The 16,147-nt window shown below is 38.5% G+C and overlaps 1 protein-coding gene across 1 annotated transcript in view; it reads right to left on the bottom strand.

Annotated features, from left to right (window-relative positions):
• Positions 1 to 16,147, bottom strand: part of CCSER1 (coiled-coil serine rich protein 1) — a gene marked incomplete at its 3' end in the record, with an annotated part of 374,341 nt that overhangs the window by 326,361 nt on the left and 31,833 nt on the right. Inside the window, exon 3 of the mRNA XM_080343892.1 lies at positions 14,876 to 14,969. Coding sequence (XP_080200018.1) covers positions 14,876 to 14,969 — 94 coding nt within the window. The remainder of the gene's footprint in view (positions 1 to 14,875; positions 14,970 to 16,147) is intronic.

Raw genomic sequence — 16,147 nt, forward strand, 5'->3', positions numbered from 1 at the left:
ACCTGAAATAATTTTAGAATACTGAGTCTAACCCATGGCGTAATTGACATGGCAGGAAAAAAAACACCTCACACCACACAAAAACCCCACACCAAACTCCCAAAATTACAGTTCACCTAAATGACTGACATTAATTATGATAATGACATGAAACTACAATGCATGAAGAAATTTTCATCCTACAAAAATGTTTCACATTAATATAATTAGGCTACATTCATATATCAGTAATTGACAACACATTTATTCCAGCTAAGTGGCTTTAAATAACTTCATATGAAATACAATGAATGCAGGTTACTATGGTGATTGGTATAATTCAGGAATAATTGGTTTATATTTTAAACAAACACATTTGATTCTTCAGCCTGAGGCCCAGAAAACATTCAGTAGCTGCTTTGAACTTGAGTTTTCCTGCTTAAAACCCATGACATACAGAGGAAACTACAACCTTCTCAAAGCGAGTAACGCGCTCAATTAGCTGTACTTCCAAAGTTTATCTATTTTCTTCTAGTTTTGAAAGTATTTTCTCCAGTTCTGCAAACAAACAGATGTTGGCAATGTTGTAATTAATAATTTCTATAGCAGAAGCATCTCAGCTCTCAATATCGGTGGATGGCAGGAAAGAGCATGGAGGAGAAGGTCGTATAACCACAGAAAACTATCCAATCTGTGAATGTGTACAGGGCACACATATGTGTAAATGTGTAAATGACAACAAATGGCTCAGGTTTGGCATCTTGGTGGTTGGGAGGGTTGTTTTTTTCCCCTCATTGTAGTTTGTTTTCCACATTGGGTTTTAAACGAATAACACAGTTAGAGATAAAATCCCATTAACGTTGCTTGTGATGCCATAAAGTGTTTTGAGATACTTCAGGATTAGGAGCTTCAATCAAAACACAGGTGCATGTACAGAATAAATACTTGTGAACTGAATACATTTCCCGTGTTGGTACAATTGGTATGAGGAAAGTACAACACAGATCGGCACCAGAGCCCCTGGACCAGCCCAGGCCGGTCCTCCCAGCCTGGGGATGCAGCTCTTGATGTTCCTTACCCCTGACACTCCACATCACAACCTCTCGTGCACTTCCATGCGCTGGCAATCGAGAGACCGAGTTTCCTGAAGAGCATTTTGTTTCACTATTGTCAATTTTAAAGCTATTACTTTCTCTTTTGTTAAGAGTAAACATCACTTGCAAAATTACAGAAAAAAAAAGCCTAATGAAACATTTCTCAAACAATCAGGTTGGTATCAGAATGTTATTTGCAAAACACTATGTGTTATTAAATTGCAGGATGTATTACAGCACTTGGAATCCTGGTATATAAGCACCTATGAAATAAAGAATGCTTCCCAACTGGATCCTTATGTGAGAAATAAACACTTCTGAGCAAATACAGTAAGCATCCTGCAAAGGATTCTATAGACCAGCTGTGGCACAGATAGAAGCAGATCTCGACTTTCCTGAATTGAGACTGCACGTTTTTCCTGTAAACGGTTTGATTTATTTCTGCTTGTCCAGAGTAGGGCTGTAATTCCATTATGGTTTATGGGAAGACCACAAAAAATACCAGAAAAAGAAGCTGTCCAGAATACAGAAGACTAGCATATAAGTGGAAAGTTCATGCTGCTTTAATTTAGCATATTTATCAAGTAAAACTAGTTTAAAAATATATTCATTCTTATTTGTTAATGTTTACACATCCTCTACCTATAATCAGCTTAAAAAATTAATCTACTAAGAGAACTATTTCTCCCCTTGTCCCCTACTCTTTTCTTTTTCCTCCTCAAAATCCAGAAATCCAACAACCAAACCTGTAATATTTTTGTGTCAGCATAATTACTGCTTTCTGGACCAGAGCTACAACAGGGACTCCACAAATCTGCTCGATGTCCTTGAGTGCTGGATGCACCATTAGGATCTTTCTGAATTATGTGAACGATGTATAAGAGCTCACATTTCCAGACAGCTCCCTACTGGGTACAAATGTGAAGAGGAACACGAATCAAAGCCATTCTCTCTGAAATCACTGCAAGTAAATTCTTTCATCTGATTCAATAGCCACCTATTTAATATGACAGTACGTGACTAAAGTAAATCTCCCAATGCTATTCTACATCCTTTTGTTTTAGAGTATGAGCCACACTACATCCTATATGCTAAATCACAGATAGGAGCCTGTGAAATTCAGGTTGTCCTTGAAGCTCTCCCATCTCATTAGGGATGACCCAACTCTAACATCAGAAAGCACCAGGCAAAAGACCAAGGCCAGTCTGATACAATAATACAATTAAGCTATTTTGCATTTTATAACTGGAGGAAAATCAGGTCTTTACCAATATATTTGCTAAGGATATTGTCAATAACAAAGCACAGTTCTGCAAACATTTGGAAACTGGAACCAAGTACCTAATATAAATATTTACTTAAAGTAGATCTGTTTATAAAATTATAGAGAGAACACAAAACATTTGTTGCCACACGTATCTAAACATTTCTCACCACCTTACCAATGCAAGATTTTCTTGTACCAAAAAAGGTGAAAAAAATCATCTGTCATAAAGAATGTATTGAATGTTATGTTCCCTTCCAAACTGCTCTTTAAATCCCCAGCCAGTGCTACAGGGGACACAGATCCCCAGATCACAACCACAATAGTCCAAAGCTGCGCAGTGAATACAGTGTAAACCTCTCTATGGTATTTGCTATGGAAAAAATGCAATTAGACCTTTTCCCAGCTACTCTGTTAAATTCTAAGGTGAAAGACCTGCAAAAATCTCCCCAGATAAAATATTTCTCAATCCTGTCCCCTGCTCAGACAGCACCCTGGCTGTTGTTTTTAAAATACTTAGCTTCACTAAAAGGAGTGAAAAGTTATAAGCTTATTCTTGCAATCTGGACAGCTACACTACACAGAATGATGCATATGAATAAACAGTAGTCTATATCTAACATTTTTGCAGCCATACATATCCTATGTGCTTCATGTATGCACTGATAAAGAAAATATGGACAGTATTTTGATTTTTGTTAAATCGGAACATCTGATTCTTGAACAGCGAGTAATCCGTAACTCCATAAAACCACTTTAATTGGTGTGTGATGCCTCTATCAGTGATTTGGTTACTTGAGAGCCAAGCACAGGGTAAGGAGCCGAGGCTCAAGCACTGAATGGACAGACCACAGCTGCACTCAACAAAACCAAATGGACAGACCACAGCCGCACTCAACAAAACTGCTTTTCCAGAGATTGTGATGCAACTCTACAACACACAAGCTTTTTCAAAATAAACTCCTTTAAGTCTTTCACTGGATTTCGACCCATTTTCCCAGTGGAGGTTTTCTAGATGTTCATATAGGTCATGTCAGAGACAGAAAAACCTCTCAAAATCCTATGCTCAAAAATTGTTTGGAAAATAAGTGTGGAAGACAAAGTGGGAGTACAGTTTGAGTCACCTACTGGGAAAACTTACTGGAAAATACACACTCAAGATATAAAATTCAGAAATGAAACTGTGGGATCATGCTCTTTAGTTTATATAAGAAAAAAACCCAAATATCCTCATTAAGCATCCCCGATTCAGATTAATTTAGTTATGTAGAAGCCTAGATATGTGAACAAGGCTGCCAAGGACAAAGCTGTTGTTCAGGAGAAACCTAGACTGCAGCCATTTCCAGGCTGATTCGAAGCAATTTCTACTAAGAAATTACTACAAAAATAACTGACATAAGGCCCAACAATTTCTTCTGTTAGATGAAGAATATATAAGCACTATATTCATGCAAGAGAAACAAAATGCATTTGTTTAAGAAGGGAGATAGTGAGGGACCTACACTGATTCTAATGTGCTTCTCCCTTATTAGAGAACCAATCTTACTTCTTGAACAGGAGTCCAGTGGGTTAAAAGGCATGCTGAGATTTTAAATGAACCTCATCTAAATGTACCTTGAAAAGTTATTTTTGCTGTGGGTTTTCTTTCCTCCTCTACATAATTGTGTTCAAGGTCTCCTTGGAATACCAAGTGTATAAAACTATGAGTTATTAAAAAAAATCTGTTCAAATAAAATATTAGAATTAAAGCCTTCATATTATCTGTTTCTACACTGCTTGGATGATTAAGAATGTGTCAGGAATGAGGCCTCATAGTTTTGGGGCAATAGCAGAGCTTGTATGGGCTGAGCCTCACTAGAGAAGAGCACTTTCTGTAGAATTTGTTTCTTGGCAAGATATTAACATTTTCATTTAAATAAGCATACTGTGCTTTGCTACCAGCTCTAATTTTCCTTGCAATATAAACAAAAAACTTTGTGGTATCTTCAAATCTTTTTCTTCCATATCCACACCTAGAAAACACATCAAATTAAACAGATTGGACAGCATTCCCAAATTTATTTTAGGAAAAATAATCCTTATTCATTTAATGTTCATTTGTTCCTCTAAACCATGTTGCTATTTGTACCGCAATTCAGAAGGAATCAGCCCATCCGTGAGCTGTCTGGAACCCCACGTGGCCTCCGCTGGGCTCTACAGCTTAGTCTGTACTTGCGTATACTTTTAGCCACAACATAATTATATTTAAGGCAAATTGTGGCAACTCAATAGCTATAAAAATTCAGTCTCACAGGGGGTAGTACTATATAAACTGAGTCTAAGCCCTTAGGACTAAGGTCACTTATGAATGAGCTTAAATCTGAAGTCTGTGATCCCGCTGACTTCGGTGGAGATAGCGATGCGCCTTAGGCAAGATACATGTTTAATGCCCCACTGAGACGCTTCACAGCCAATTCTTGAAGCACCAAACAATTCCTGCTTCCCAAAGGAAAGATGTCTTTTTTCTAATTACTCTTTGATACGCTAGTAATGTATTTCCCACAAACTAGCGAACATGCATATATACAAATGAATAAGGACACAAAAGAGATCTGAATCTATAATCAACTTTAAAAAAAAGAAATCAAAAGGATAAGTAGTAAATGTAAAACATGCTGAATCATCCTCAATGCAGATAGGAATTAGAATAGAACAGTAAGCAGTGACCTACATCCTGATGAGATATCAAAATTTCAAGTATAGTTTTGCAGCAACTAATATGGGGACAATTCAGCCCCACGTATAATTACTAAGTAGGTCCATCTCCAAGGAGTTCTGCTGACTCCAGAATGACTAACCTATCATTTATAAACACAACTAGCATTATTAAATAATCATGACGATTCTATACTACAACATAAGAAACAAAACAGTCTATTGCAAGACAGTATTCTGCTTTCTTATATCTGACAAACTTAAAAGTCCACACAACTGAGGCTTTAGTTAGGCTTGGAGGCAAGCAAGGCTTACCATCTTTGACCTACAGTCTCAAAATACAGTTAGCTGAATGTATTGTTACCTGAAACCAAGAACCGAAGGCTGGAAAGATACAGGCTATATGCATTGTACCTCAATATGAGAGTTGAACAGGAATGTAAAACACAAAGCCCAACAAAATACATTTATTTAATAGAAAGGAAACAGAACTAGGTCAAGAGAAGAATTTAAAGATGAACAAGATCTTTTTTTTTCATGACACCCCATAAAAGAGCTGAATCTGGGCAAGAACTGATTGTATAGTCTTGGATTGCAATCATAACCCAATTGGTACCTAAGATTACACAGACTCCTGCATATTCCAGAAGAGTGCAGAAAGTTTGTTAGGAAGGAAGAGGAGACAAGCTAAACGTGACTGGGGGGGCAGGGAAGCAAAACCACCTCACTCATGTTTAAGAAGAAAGTTCCAAACTCTGGGAAATATCAATTCTCCCAGTGCAAGCAAGCAGAGCCTCTTCTGCCGGCCGGCCTCGCCGCATTCCCTCTGTCACCACCCAGCGCCTGCCGCTGAGCTGATCGAACGGCTCATTAATCCTGGATGCCAAGAGAAGGCACCCTCAGGTGCTTTTCTTGCAGGTTCGATACAAGCGCTGGCTGTGGTGAGAGCAGATACGGCACGGAAGGCACCTCCGCATGGCTCCCGCCCGCAGCCGCGCTCCCAGCCTGCGGGAGGACGGGGAGGATCCCGCAGCCCGGGTGTCATTCACCCCGCTCATTCCTTTTCAGAACCGAGGGACAGAATAATACTTCTGCTGGCTGAGTTTGAAAAATTATTTTCAGCTTCTTGGCATCTATCACTCTAAACCAAATTTAAAGCAACTTCATTCCCAAATATGTTATTTTTCCCGGAAGCTAAAAATGAGATTTTCTCGCTCTGTTTTACTTTCTCAGCTCTATTCATTTTTTTTTCCCCCTGTAATGACTCAGGGTTCCAAGGGTCACAGTGCAAGACTCAACAATAACACAGTTCAAGGTGACGCCTTTGCCCGCTGGACGGCCTCCCCCAGCCCAAACCACCTCTTCTGCAGGCCCGGGGACTGTCCCCAGGTTCTTCATGAGCAACCTCACCCAGCCCGTCTGCCAACACACACCTGTTCTATGTGCAAACTCAGCGGCTTTGATTGAAAATCCTCAGAAACAGCAGCTATTTGCATTTCATCTAATACACACCAACAATAAGAAGGTTATGCAAATTTTTTGTGTCATTCTAGCCTAAAAACCATCATTTACAACAATTATATCATGTCAGTAATGTTATACTAAGAAGCGTAAAGAATACTTTTTCCTGGATCCCCAGTTCTGCAAAAATCTCCAAACATAGTCAAAAAATTAAAGATTGAGCAGGGAAGAAAACAATGCAATTGAATCTTAGAAATAGAGTTATTCCATGTTTTATTCATGGAGGAAATGTATTAGAAATAGAGAGGCTTGTCAAAACTATTTTCTGTGAAATTAACTGTTTTGGGAAAAAGCACAAAATAATATTACAACACAACTGTACTTTCATTTTATCTACTGCCTGCCTGCTTTTCAACCTCCAAATAAGTGCATTTTTACACTAAATTGGTTTTTTATAAAGAAAACCTTCCGTGAGGAAAAAAATTGGTCAAGTCAGGAAGATCTTCAACAGGTTAATCATGTTGCCTGGGCTTCTGAGAGTCAGTACAATCATTATCATTATAATAAAGAAGAGTTTACTACCAACACTTATGCTTTTTTTTTTTCCCCCATAAGAGTTTCTGGGGTCCTGGGCCCCCCCGGCTTCCTTAACCTTTGCAAACACAACACTAATCCTTTTCTTCCTAAAAAACATGTGAACTGTGTTTGCAGGGCTGGAAATATTTCTATATGATGCAACCAGAAAGCGCTACACTCATTTCCTCTTCGTTTTCTGTTTCATTTCTCACCCTTCCAGATTCAGCAGTTACCACGCCACAAACAAAACCTGTGTATGAGGAATTAAAGCATTTAAAACCCTGAAACAGCTCAAAGAAATGCCTTTGGTTGGTCAGGTACGTTTTAGGTATGAACTACTAGAGGTACAAACGTTTACATAAGTGTTATTATACTTTCATCGGCAATCAGCTTTTCACAGATTAATGCATGGTTCAATGGCTCTTTACATATCAAACTGATCAATGCTTAGTTCTGTGAAAAGAAGGAAAACCATACAGATAGCCACAGATTCAATTTAATATAAATGTTTGTATACCTTGACGCTTGCAGACCCATCTGTATCTATGATATCCATCCTACAACAGACCACCTGGGGCTTGTTCTCCAAAGTGCATTCTAAAGATTCTCAACTGCAACCACACTTGCCTTTAGATCTCCGAAGGAAACAGACTCTCTCCTAAAGATGTTCCAACACTATGGAAAGAGGGGAAACAAAACAAGAACCAAACACAGTAATACAGGTGTTATCCCTGTAGGCCTAATGAATGCACTGGCTTTTGCAGAAGCCTCTGCAGCGATGGCAAGAAGGTGCTTTGACAAACTTTCATTTAAGAGCTGTTCCCTACAGTGTAAGTTCCATGGAAGAAACTGGCCATGAGGTGTGTGAGAAGACGGGCAGGCATTATTCACTCCGGGTCAGGTTGAAAACTACAAAAATAAGTACGGAAGGTAAAACCAGACCATTTCTTCAAGGTCAGCTTTCAGAGTTGATCTCAAATTGTTCCTTCAGCAAAGGCAGATGTATGAACTCCTCCTTACAATATACTACAGAAAACTAGCGAAACCATACCATCCAAAGCACAGATTTGTTCTGGGGCTCTCTGAGAGGACAAAACATTTTCAGGAAGCCCATGTACCCCTGAGTTACCCCTGAAGCATTTGTTAGCTATTGACCCCCCATCAAAGCTGAACTAGGCCGCAACAAATCTCAGGCCTTAATTACCTACATGGCATTTATTGGTGAATTCCCCTCAAGGGAAACCGGAGGTAAAAACACAAACAAAAAGACCAAAATTCACACAATATTAAGGATTTGACAGAGTCCTCACAGGAATAAAAGAAGGGACACAAGAGACTCAGGTACAAGACATGCAACAACAAATTCAACTCATCATTTCAAACACTACAGCAGATATCACCCCGTCTTTGAGTAATGATGGATGGTAGGTATCACACAATTCTGGAATGATTTAAATGTCATTTATTTAGTTGATGAGAATGATAGGCTCCTGCAGTGTTTTTTTCTTCCTGTCACAAAGAAACTTGTGTTTTGCTTTGGCATTTCTTCAGCAAAAGGAAAGACAAAAATAACAGGAGCAGTAAGAGGAGCAGATGCCTCAGCAGTGGCAGCGTCTGAGTGTCTGCTCCACTTCCTGCAATGACAGATGAAGAGGCACAAAATATAACATAATTGGCCTCTAAAGACTGTAACGACTCTAGTTATTAATGCAGCTCCATCCCAACAGTATCTTGATTATCTCTCAGACTTTAATGCCAAATCCCCCTGACTACAGGAGCACCACTTTCTCCATCCGACAAGTAAATTAAGTCACGAGCCCACGGTAACACTGGAAATCTGCATCAAAGAGCTCAGCTCAACCCAGGAGACCCAGACTCACGTTTTAACTACCAGAATACCCTGTCTTGATTTACCTAAGAGTGGAGCTACACAGATCCCACTTCAAAACAGCAAAAGGCATCACTAACTCAGACTCTCCAGACACACACAGTTGCAGTTTGACCTCAGAGTAGGATCATTGCAGAAGTTGTACGAAAGGTGCACTTGTTTCTATATAAACTGGCTTATGGCTGTTCTGCAGAGTAATTATGAGCTTGTAGTTGTTCCTTTTAGTTCCTAAATCCCTGGGTTGTACTCACAGAAAACTAAGAGACAGCATGCTTCTCTCGAGTTATTGTCACATTGCCATTTGGGCAAGACATACAGTCCAGATCTTTGTAAACTCACCAAGCAGGACAGAAAAGCAGCACCTGGCACCCTGCTTCAACTTTGCCACTTAAAAATGCAGAATTGCTTTAAATAGGACAGTATGCTTCCATTTGTTTATTATTGCATTTATTTTCTGCCTGCAGATATTATTAAAGAAGATGTTTCAGCTCAATGAATGTATAAAAAGCAAAGGAATGAAGAAAGGCAGTATGCCTAATTTAATTACTGTCCTGGTTCTTTCAGTAAATGGCGGCTGAGCATACCAATCTGAATAAGGATTTGTAACTAAAAGTCACACTACCATTATGAAAGAGCAGGAAATTGAGATACAGACTGATTCTAATTGATCCATGATAATCATACAAATGCATCTCACACAAAGTATTCTCTCATGACCCTGGAATTCAGGACTGTGCTCTTTTGTCCTTCTTGTCTATTTATGAAGGAAAAACCTCTTGGCTTCTAAATTATGGCTGTGATGTTGATCTTCATTTAACCGAATAGAATTTTCAAGTACATATCATTCATAAAATCTGTATCAGCCAGAAAGGAACCCAACTTATACCCATCATTTGAGCACATCAGGCCTTCACCCCTACACACACACACAAAAAAAAGAGGTAACAATACTAATTTGCTAAGGAAATCGTGTATTTTCCTTGATCCACTGAGCACAGGCCAATTACATATGATATCTCAGTCATTTTTTATTCTGAGGGAAGCACAGCTAGGGTTACATGCCTCCTGTGGGCCCTCAACCAAGCTCATTCACAACTCAACCTTGCAGATAAAAGACACTAAAAGAGTTTTAGGATAAAGTTAAATTTGTAGCAGCTCTGGGTTGTGGATGTTTTTCCTCAATTGAAAGTGGAATAAGATTACACCAGGCATTTACATAAATAACAGAACAGAAACAGGAATCTGAATTCAGATCTACTTTTCCAGAATACTGACCTATGCTCCATTATTGTGTCAGATTTATTAAACAATGCTTCAAGGGAAAACACAGAGCTTAGCGGAACAGGACATTCTGAAAACACAAAACTCCATCTAGCTTTTCTATCTATGGAGAAACTAGTTGCATGAACTTCCACTTTGAATTGTCACCAGGATATCCACATAGTGGTTTAATTAATGAAGTCATACATTGGGTTTTGTTATGTTCATGATTAGCACTCCTTTTTTATTAACTTATTGTCCAAACAACATGCTACTGAGCTAAAAAAGACATGCACCTCCTTTTTGGCAGAGACTCAGAGCCCTGTGATTTTACCATCATAATCTTTATTTTGTTCAAAACCCATAAATACAAGCTGAAATGTCATTACACATTTCAAGCAGAAGACTGAAGGGATGCAGCCTTAGTTTGACCTGATTTGTAACCCACCTCAAACGGTGGCATTTGGGAATGGTGAAGCTGTTAAAAGAGCTGAAGGAGTTGGATGCCCAGCCCCAATTAAAAATCAAAATATGTCATTGTTTTTAAACACACAGACATAATTTCCTGCCAACAACACATTCACAAGTAAAGCAATACATTCCAATTACTTAAGTATCTCTTCTCCGGTTCTTCACAGTTGTCTGACAAAGATACATACTTAAGATCTTTTTTTTTTTTTCTCCTCTCTCTTTAAAGGCAAATTAAGAACACTGAAAAATCTGCTTTCCTTGCAAGGAGGAGCTGGCATGCAGTATTTTGCTGCCAAGACAAGTAGTGTAACTTGTAAATACATCGTATTTTTTTCTATTCCCTTATTAAATGTAGAATGTATTTCACATTTAAAAAGCAAGCAAATGTATTTCTGGTTTACAGGTTCTAACTACCTGTGCTAATGCCTCAGTGCCAGCAGGGAATTTCTCTGTACTTTCTCTTTAATAACATGGGCATTTCTCTGCAGCCTGGGCAAAGAAAATGAAAACCCCACAAACAGACCAAAAAAATACACCACATACACAAAAGCGGTTTCATCTCAGCACTCCTACTCTCCATTAAAAAATTAATACAAATAATCAGTACATTTAATTAACAGACACAGGAGGAGCTCCAAACCACCACGGAATTTGCACACAGCTTGTTCATCACTTTCAACATAACTCAGCAACTACCTAATTAATATCACTGGGTCATTACACCAACGCTTCCGTTTGGCTGGGCACTGATGGCAATTGATCCGCAGGCTATCGAAATTTAAAAGAAACACAAGAAAAATACCCGACTCGTACTTGCTGAAAAACAAGCACACTGCGTTTTTCGTGGTGAGTTTGCTAATACCTAATGGGATTATGTTACTGAAAGATCATAATTTGATATTATGACTGTCATTTGACATCTAAATAAGCATGTTCAAGTTGTCAACCCATCTCAAAAGCCAAAATGCTATTTCTCACCCTGCCCGTGGAAGTCTGCAAACCCATTCAGTGTCTGTCAAATATTTGTGTTGTGCGTTAGGTTTCTGTTGGATCGTTGCTTTACAGATGAGGCTGAGGCATTAAAGCCCAAGATGTAGGGGCCTTGGGTTTAAGACATCTACGGCAAACAGATAATAAATTACAAAAGACCTTGGATAGCGAAGCGCTTGGGAACTTTTAGAAACTGCTATTTGCTGTTGGCATGATTTACTGCCAACACTAACCATACAAAACCAGATAGTTAGTTTTTTACCATAGCACAACTCCAACACACAACTCACCCACATTAATGTGCATTACTAGAATAAATTCCCCACTGCTTATCCCACCCGATATAAAGATCGTCTTTATACATTTGAATAATCAATACTTGGACTCAAATAAGTCACGGTTTACCAGAAAAAAGGAAAATGAATGAGGTTAAATTAATGCTGCCACTTTCTATAAACCAGCAATGGTTTCCCGCTACAGAAACCACTAACTTCATTATTTTACAACAAGAAATCAACTCTGTAGCATATTTTAAAAGTCTAATTTACTTAGAGTAGTAAAAGACACCCTCAAGACTCATCATGTATGTCACATTACGTTTAGTTTTAAATATTCCAGCCTAAGAAGAGTATGCAAAAATCTCAGTGACCCAAGTTGATGAATCTGTTGTGTTTGTATGCAGTAGTGCTCTCCACTCACCAAGTACTATGTAAATATTATTTTATTAAATTTCAAAGCAATTGTGTTCAGTGGGATAATAAAATGTCTGTGTCTTACATTTTTATCTCAGTGACACAGCCTTTACAAGAGCAACAAAACAAGTAAATTAATGCAGTAAACTCACTTCTGGAGAGCAGGTCAGAAATGAGGGAATTCCAGCCTTGTAAAGCCATGTTCAGACTAGTGGGGAACAGAAATCTACATTCCAAATAGAAGCATCTATATGAGGTTTGCAGCTGTCTCCTTATCTTCAATTGTACAGTTAGAGAAAAAGTTCGGGATATTTTTTAAATGTGTGGTGTTGATCAGGGTTCGCGGCTCCTTTTTGCAGGAACCCCATCTAGTGAGGGTGCTGCTGGAAGGGAACCAGCACCACTGTGGAAAAGCTGAGAGGGACAGGATGAGAACACACAAAATGGGTCTGAATAATAAATTTAAAAATAAATAAATAGAATGGCAAACAATGAAAGCGGCAACAGGCCTTTGTCTCTTTCCCATTTCTAGCTCTATTTTAATTAATACAGAGTTCCACTTTCGGGAACAAGGTCTCCTTGCCTGCCAGCTGGCTCCCTACTCGATATCTATTTCTTCCAGAAATCATTCCAATAGCATCTTATTTTTTATCCATAAATGGTCACTAAAATTATGGTAGATCAATAAATACAATTATTTTGTTAAATTACTATTATATGGTCAACTTCACTAGGAAGTGAACCAGACATATCCTCACTCTAAAAAGTCATATTCATTTCAACCACAGCAGATAAACAGAGAAGTTGCTGTAGATCTGTTCTTAACTAACCAGGGTCTCTAAAAATCTGGAGCTCCTAATGGCAGTTCAGAGACTCTCAATTCGCCATTAAATAGCCAGCAACCCTATTTATTGCCGTGACACCCTCCATAACAACTGCAGAAAGAACAAATCTTTTCCAACTATACTTTTTCATATTTCAACTGTTTTGTTAAAATACTGACTGGAGCTTCTCTTGGAACATCTCCCCCGTAACAATTCTGCATACAATTGCTTATAAAGAGCCAAAGTGGGGCACAAAGAAATTGTAATATGGCTCTAGGACTGATGGCCTTAACCAAATAAACACTATCATCAGAATATCTATGTAGAAGAACATCGACAGGATCTTTATTGTACTACAAACAGTCACCTGACTGAATGACTCAAAAACAAAAGGGACAAATAGGCAAATCCTATTTTTTTTGCAGCTAGATCGAACAAATAAAGAGCAAATATTAATAAGATAAACATTTTCTTATTTAAAGACAATGTGTGTACTTCAATATGTGTCCCCACATTACTGCTCAGAATAGAAATGGTCACCATTCTTCAAAGGGCAACACAGATCTTTCTGTTTTAAAAGCATCTCATTTATTCTGGATAATGAGCCAAAGGTAGAAAGATCATGTGTCATATCACATCTCCATCTTAATTGCTTTTCCATCAAGTATAATGTCATTTAGGCATTATCATCTTAGCTGCTCCAGAAGCTGCTACAAATCTTGATAATAATATGCCAGACATAACTTTTCCATCACTACTCACTCAGTGCTGTATAAATATAAAAAAGGAGGAAAACACAGGTGAGGCAAAGTGCAATGTGTCAGGAGAGGTTTTTATAGAAAATTGTTCTGCCAGTTAATTTGTTTCCAACAGGTCCAGGGGATGAACAAGTCTAAACACTATGATTTCTTATAAAAAGTAACAGTTGGGTTTGAAGCTTTTTGACCCACATTTCTTCACAGTTTCCTTAACCACTTCATAGGATTATTCAGTGCAGGTTAAATTCGTTTGTTGCATCCTAGCTCCCAGGAATGTAGGGAACTATGATCACACATATTGCTGCTGTAATCCTCCACACTCTCTGGTTACTTTGCTTTCTACCAAATAGAATGGAACAGATGATTTGTCCTATAAGTATTAACAGATATGTAAACAAGGCAATGCAGGATTCCCCCTCACAGGTGCCACGACTTGCCAAGACCTTGTGGAATCCTGTTATAAAATCATTCTGAGCACACCATGAGTTGCCTGTGGTTGCTGACATTCGACAACCATGCTTTAACCAACCAACATCTCCAGTCAAGGCTTCTTTATCTCAAGTATATTACTCCAGCATACACAAAAGAGGATAACAATTATATCAGCAATGGTTGTCTTAGTAACTGCTTGGTGGGCAGGAGTCATTTGAAGCATCTAGAAAACTAAATGCGTCCACCCTTGGGGCTGGAATTCTTCTGTAGCTGGAAAAACCACTTCCATTTCGTAACTGACCACTTGAAGCTCAAACACAGTGTAAAGAGCATCTTCCTAATAAATGGCAAATGCACTCACAAACAATGTTGCAAAACACATACTGCTCTTCCAAGAAAAAGTCTTGTTTATTTCCCAGTAATTGTACATTGACATCACATTTCTAGGATAATAATGCCTTGCTGAAGATATTCGGTGTTTAGCTGACTTACCAGAACGATGGTGATGTTGTTCTTCTAGGAACTCCAAGTCAAGCATCAGGTCATCTTCATCCAACTCACAGGAACCCAGGTTATTTAAAACATCCTATTAAAAACAAACAAACAAACAAACAGCATTTAGACAGATGTGTTAGCGAAACTGCTCTGCACAAAATAATGAGCAATTAGACTGAGGAGATCAGTTTAAGTAGGACCTACAAAAAATTTTTCTACCAACACTGGACCAGTGAGAAGTTGTATGGAACAACTGTCCGAGTAGAAATGAATTTGTCGCCCTTCTGCTTTCACAGTATCTCAATTATTTAAAAACAACACAACAGAAGTACAAATCCTACAATCTACATAACTCCAACTTTTGTACTGTTCAATGTTGGGTTTGCGCCTTTCCCAGTTCAACCATAACTCCCAGTAGGGAGAAATAAAAAAAATAAATCAGTGCTTCCATCAAGGACCCAAACATACATTAATTGTCTATTTATGGTGGCATATTCTATTTATTCCAGGAGGCAAATCATTTACTTATGGCAGAAGCTCTGCAGCAAAAACCTTTATATGGACTCTGTAATAGCCCCTTAGAAGCCTTAAGATGAATTTCCTGCTTCCGGTGGCTGCTTCCCACTTGACTTCAACCACCCTTTTGCCATTATCATTGACCCGAAATTAACCTGACAGTGCTTTTTTCTCGCAGCTGACCTGGAAGCTGATGACAATCTGTGAGCAGATGGACTCTGTCCATCACTTGCCCATGTGTCCATTCTTCCTGCTCAGGACAGCTTGCAGCCCTAGTTTGCCTACCAATCTTTCCCCTTGGACTTGCTGGAATCCCACCATTATTTAAACAAGTTTCTATTTAATCAAGAGTTTAACAGTGATATTTTACATGTTATTAGTTCAGAATAAAATACAGTAAAGTGCACATCGGTTCAGGCTGCTACTGATAAGGGGTAATGGCCGCAGCAGAACAGGATGATATTCCAAGATTATTTCAAGGCTTCAATAGCACTTTCAATATCTAAAATTCTTTCAATAACAACAAGAGGTATAAACTGCTGGTTTTCATCCAACATCTCTGTATCTTACTCAAAGTTCACTGAACTCAATGCTACTCAATTTACTCGTGATTGGCCCTTGATGTTCTTAATATACTTAAGAAATGCAATGAAAGAACTATTTTATTATTCAAAGACACAGTAATTTGCATGGATATAGTTCAGAAACAGTAAAATGTTGCAGAGATACAGATGGATTAGACACAGAGATCCT

The sequence above is a fragment of the Nesoenas mayeri genome, assembly GCF_963082525.1.
Source record: "Nesoenas mayeri genome assembly, chromosome: 4".
NCBI lineage: Eukaryota > Metazoa > Chordata > Aves > Columbiformes > Columbidae > Nesoenas > Nesoenas mayeri.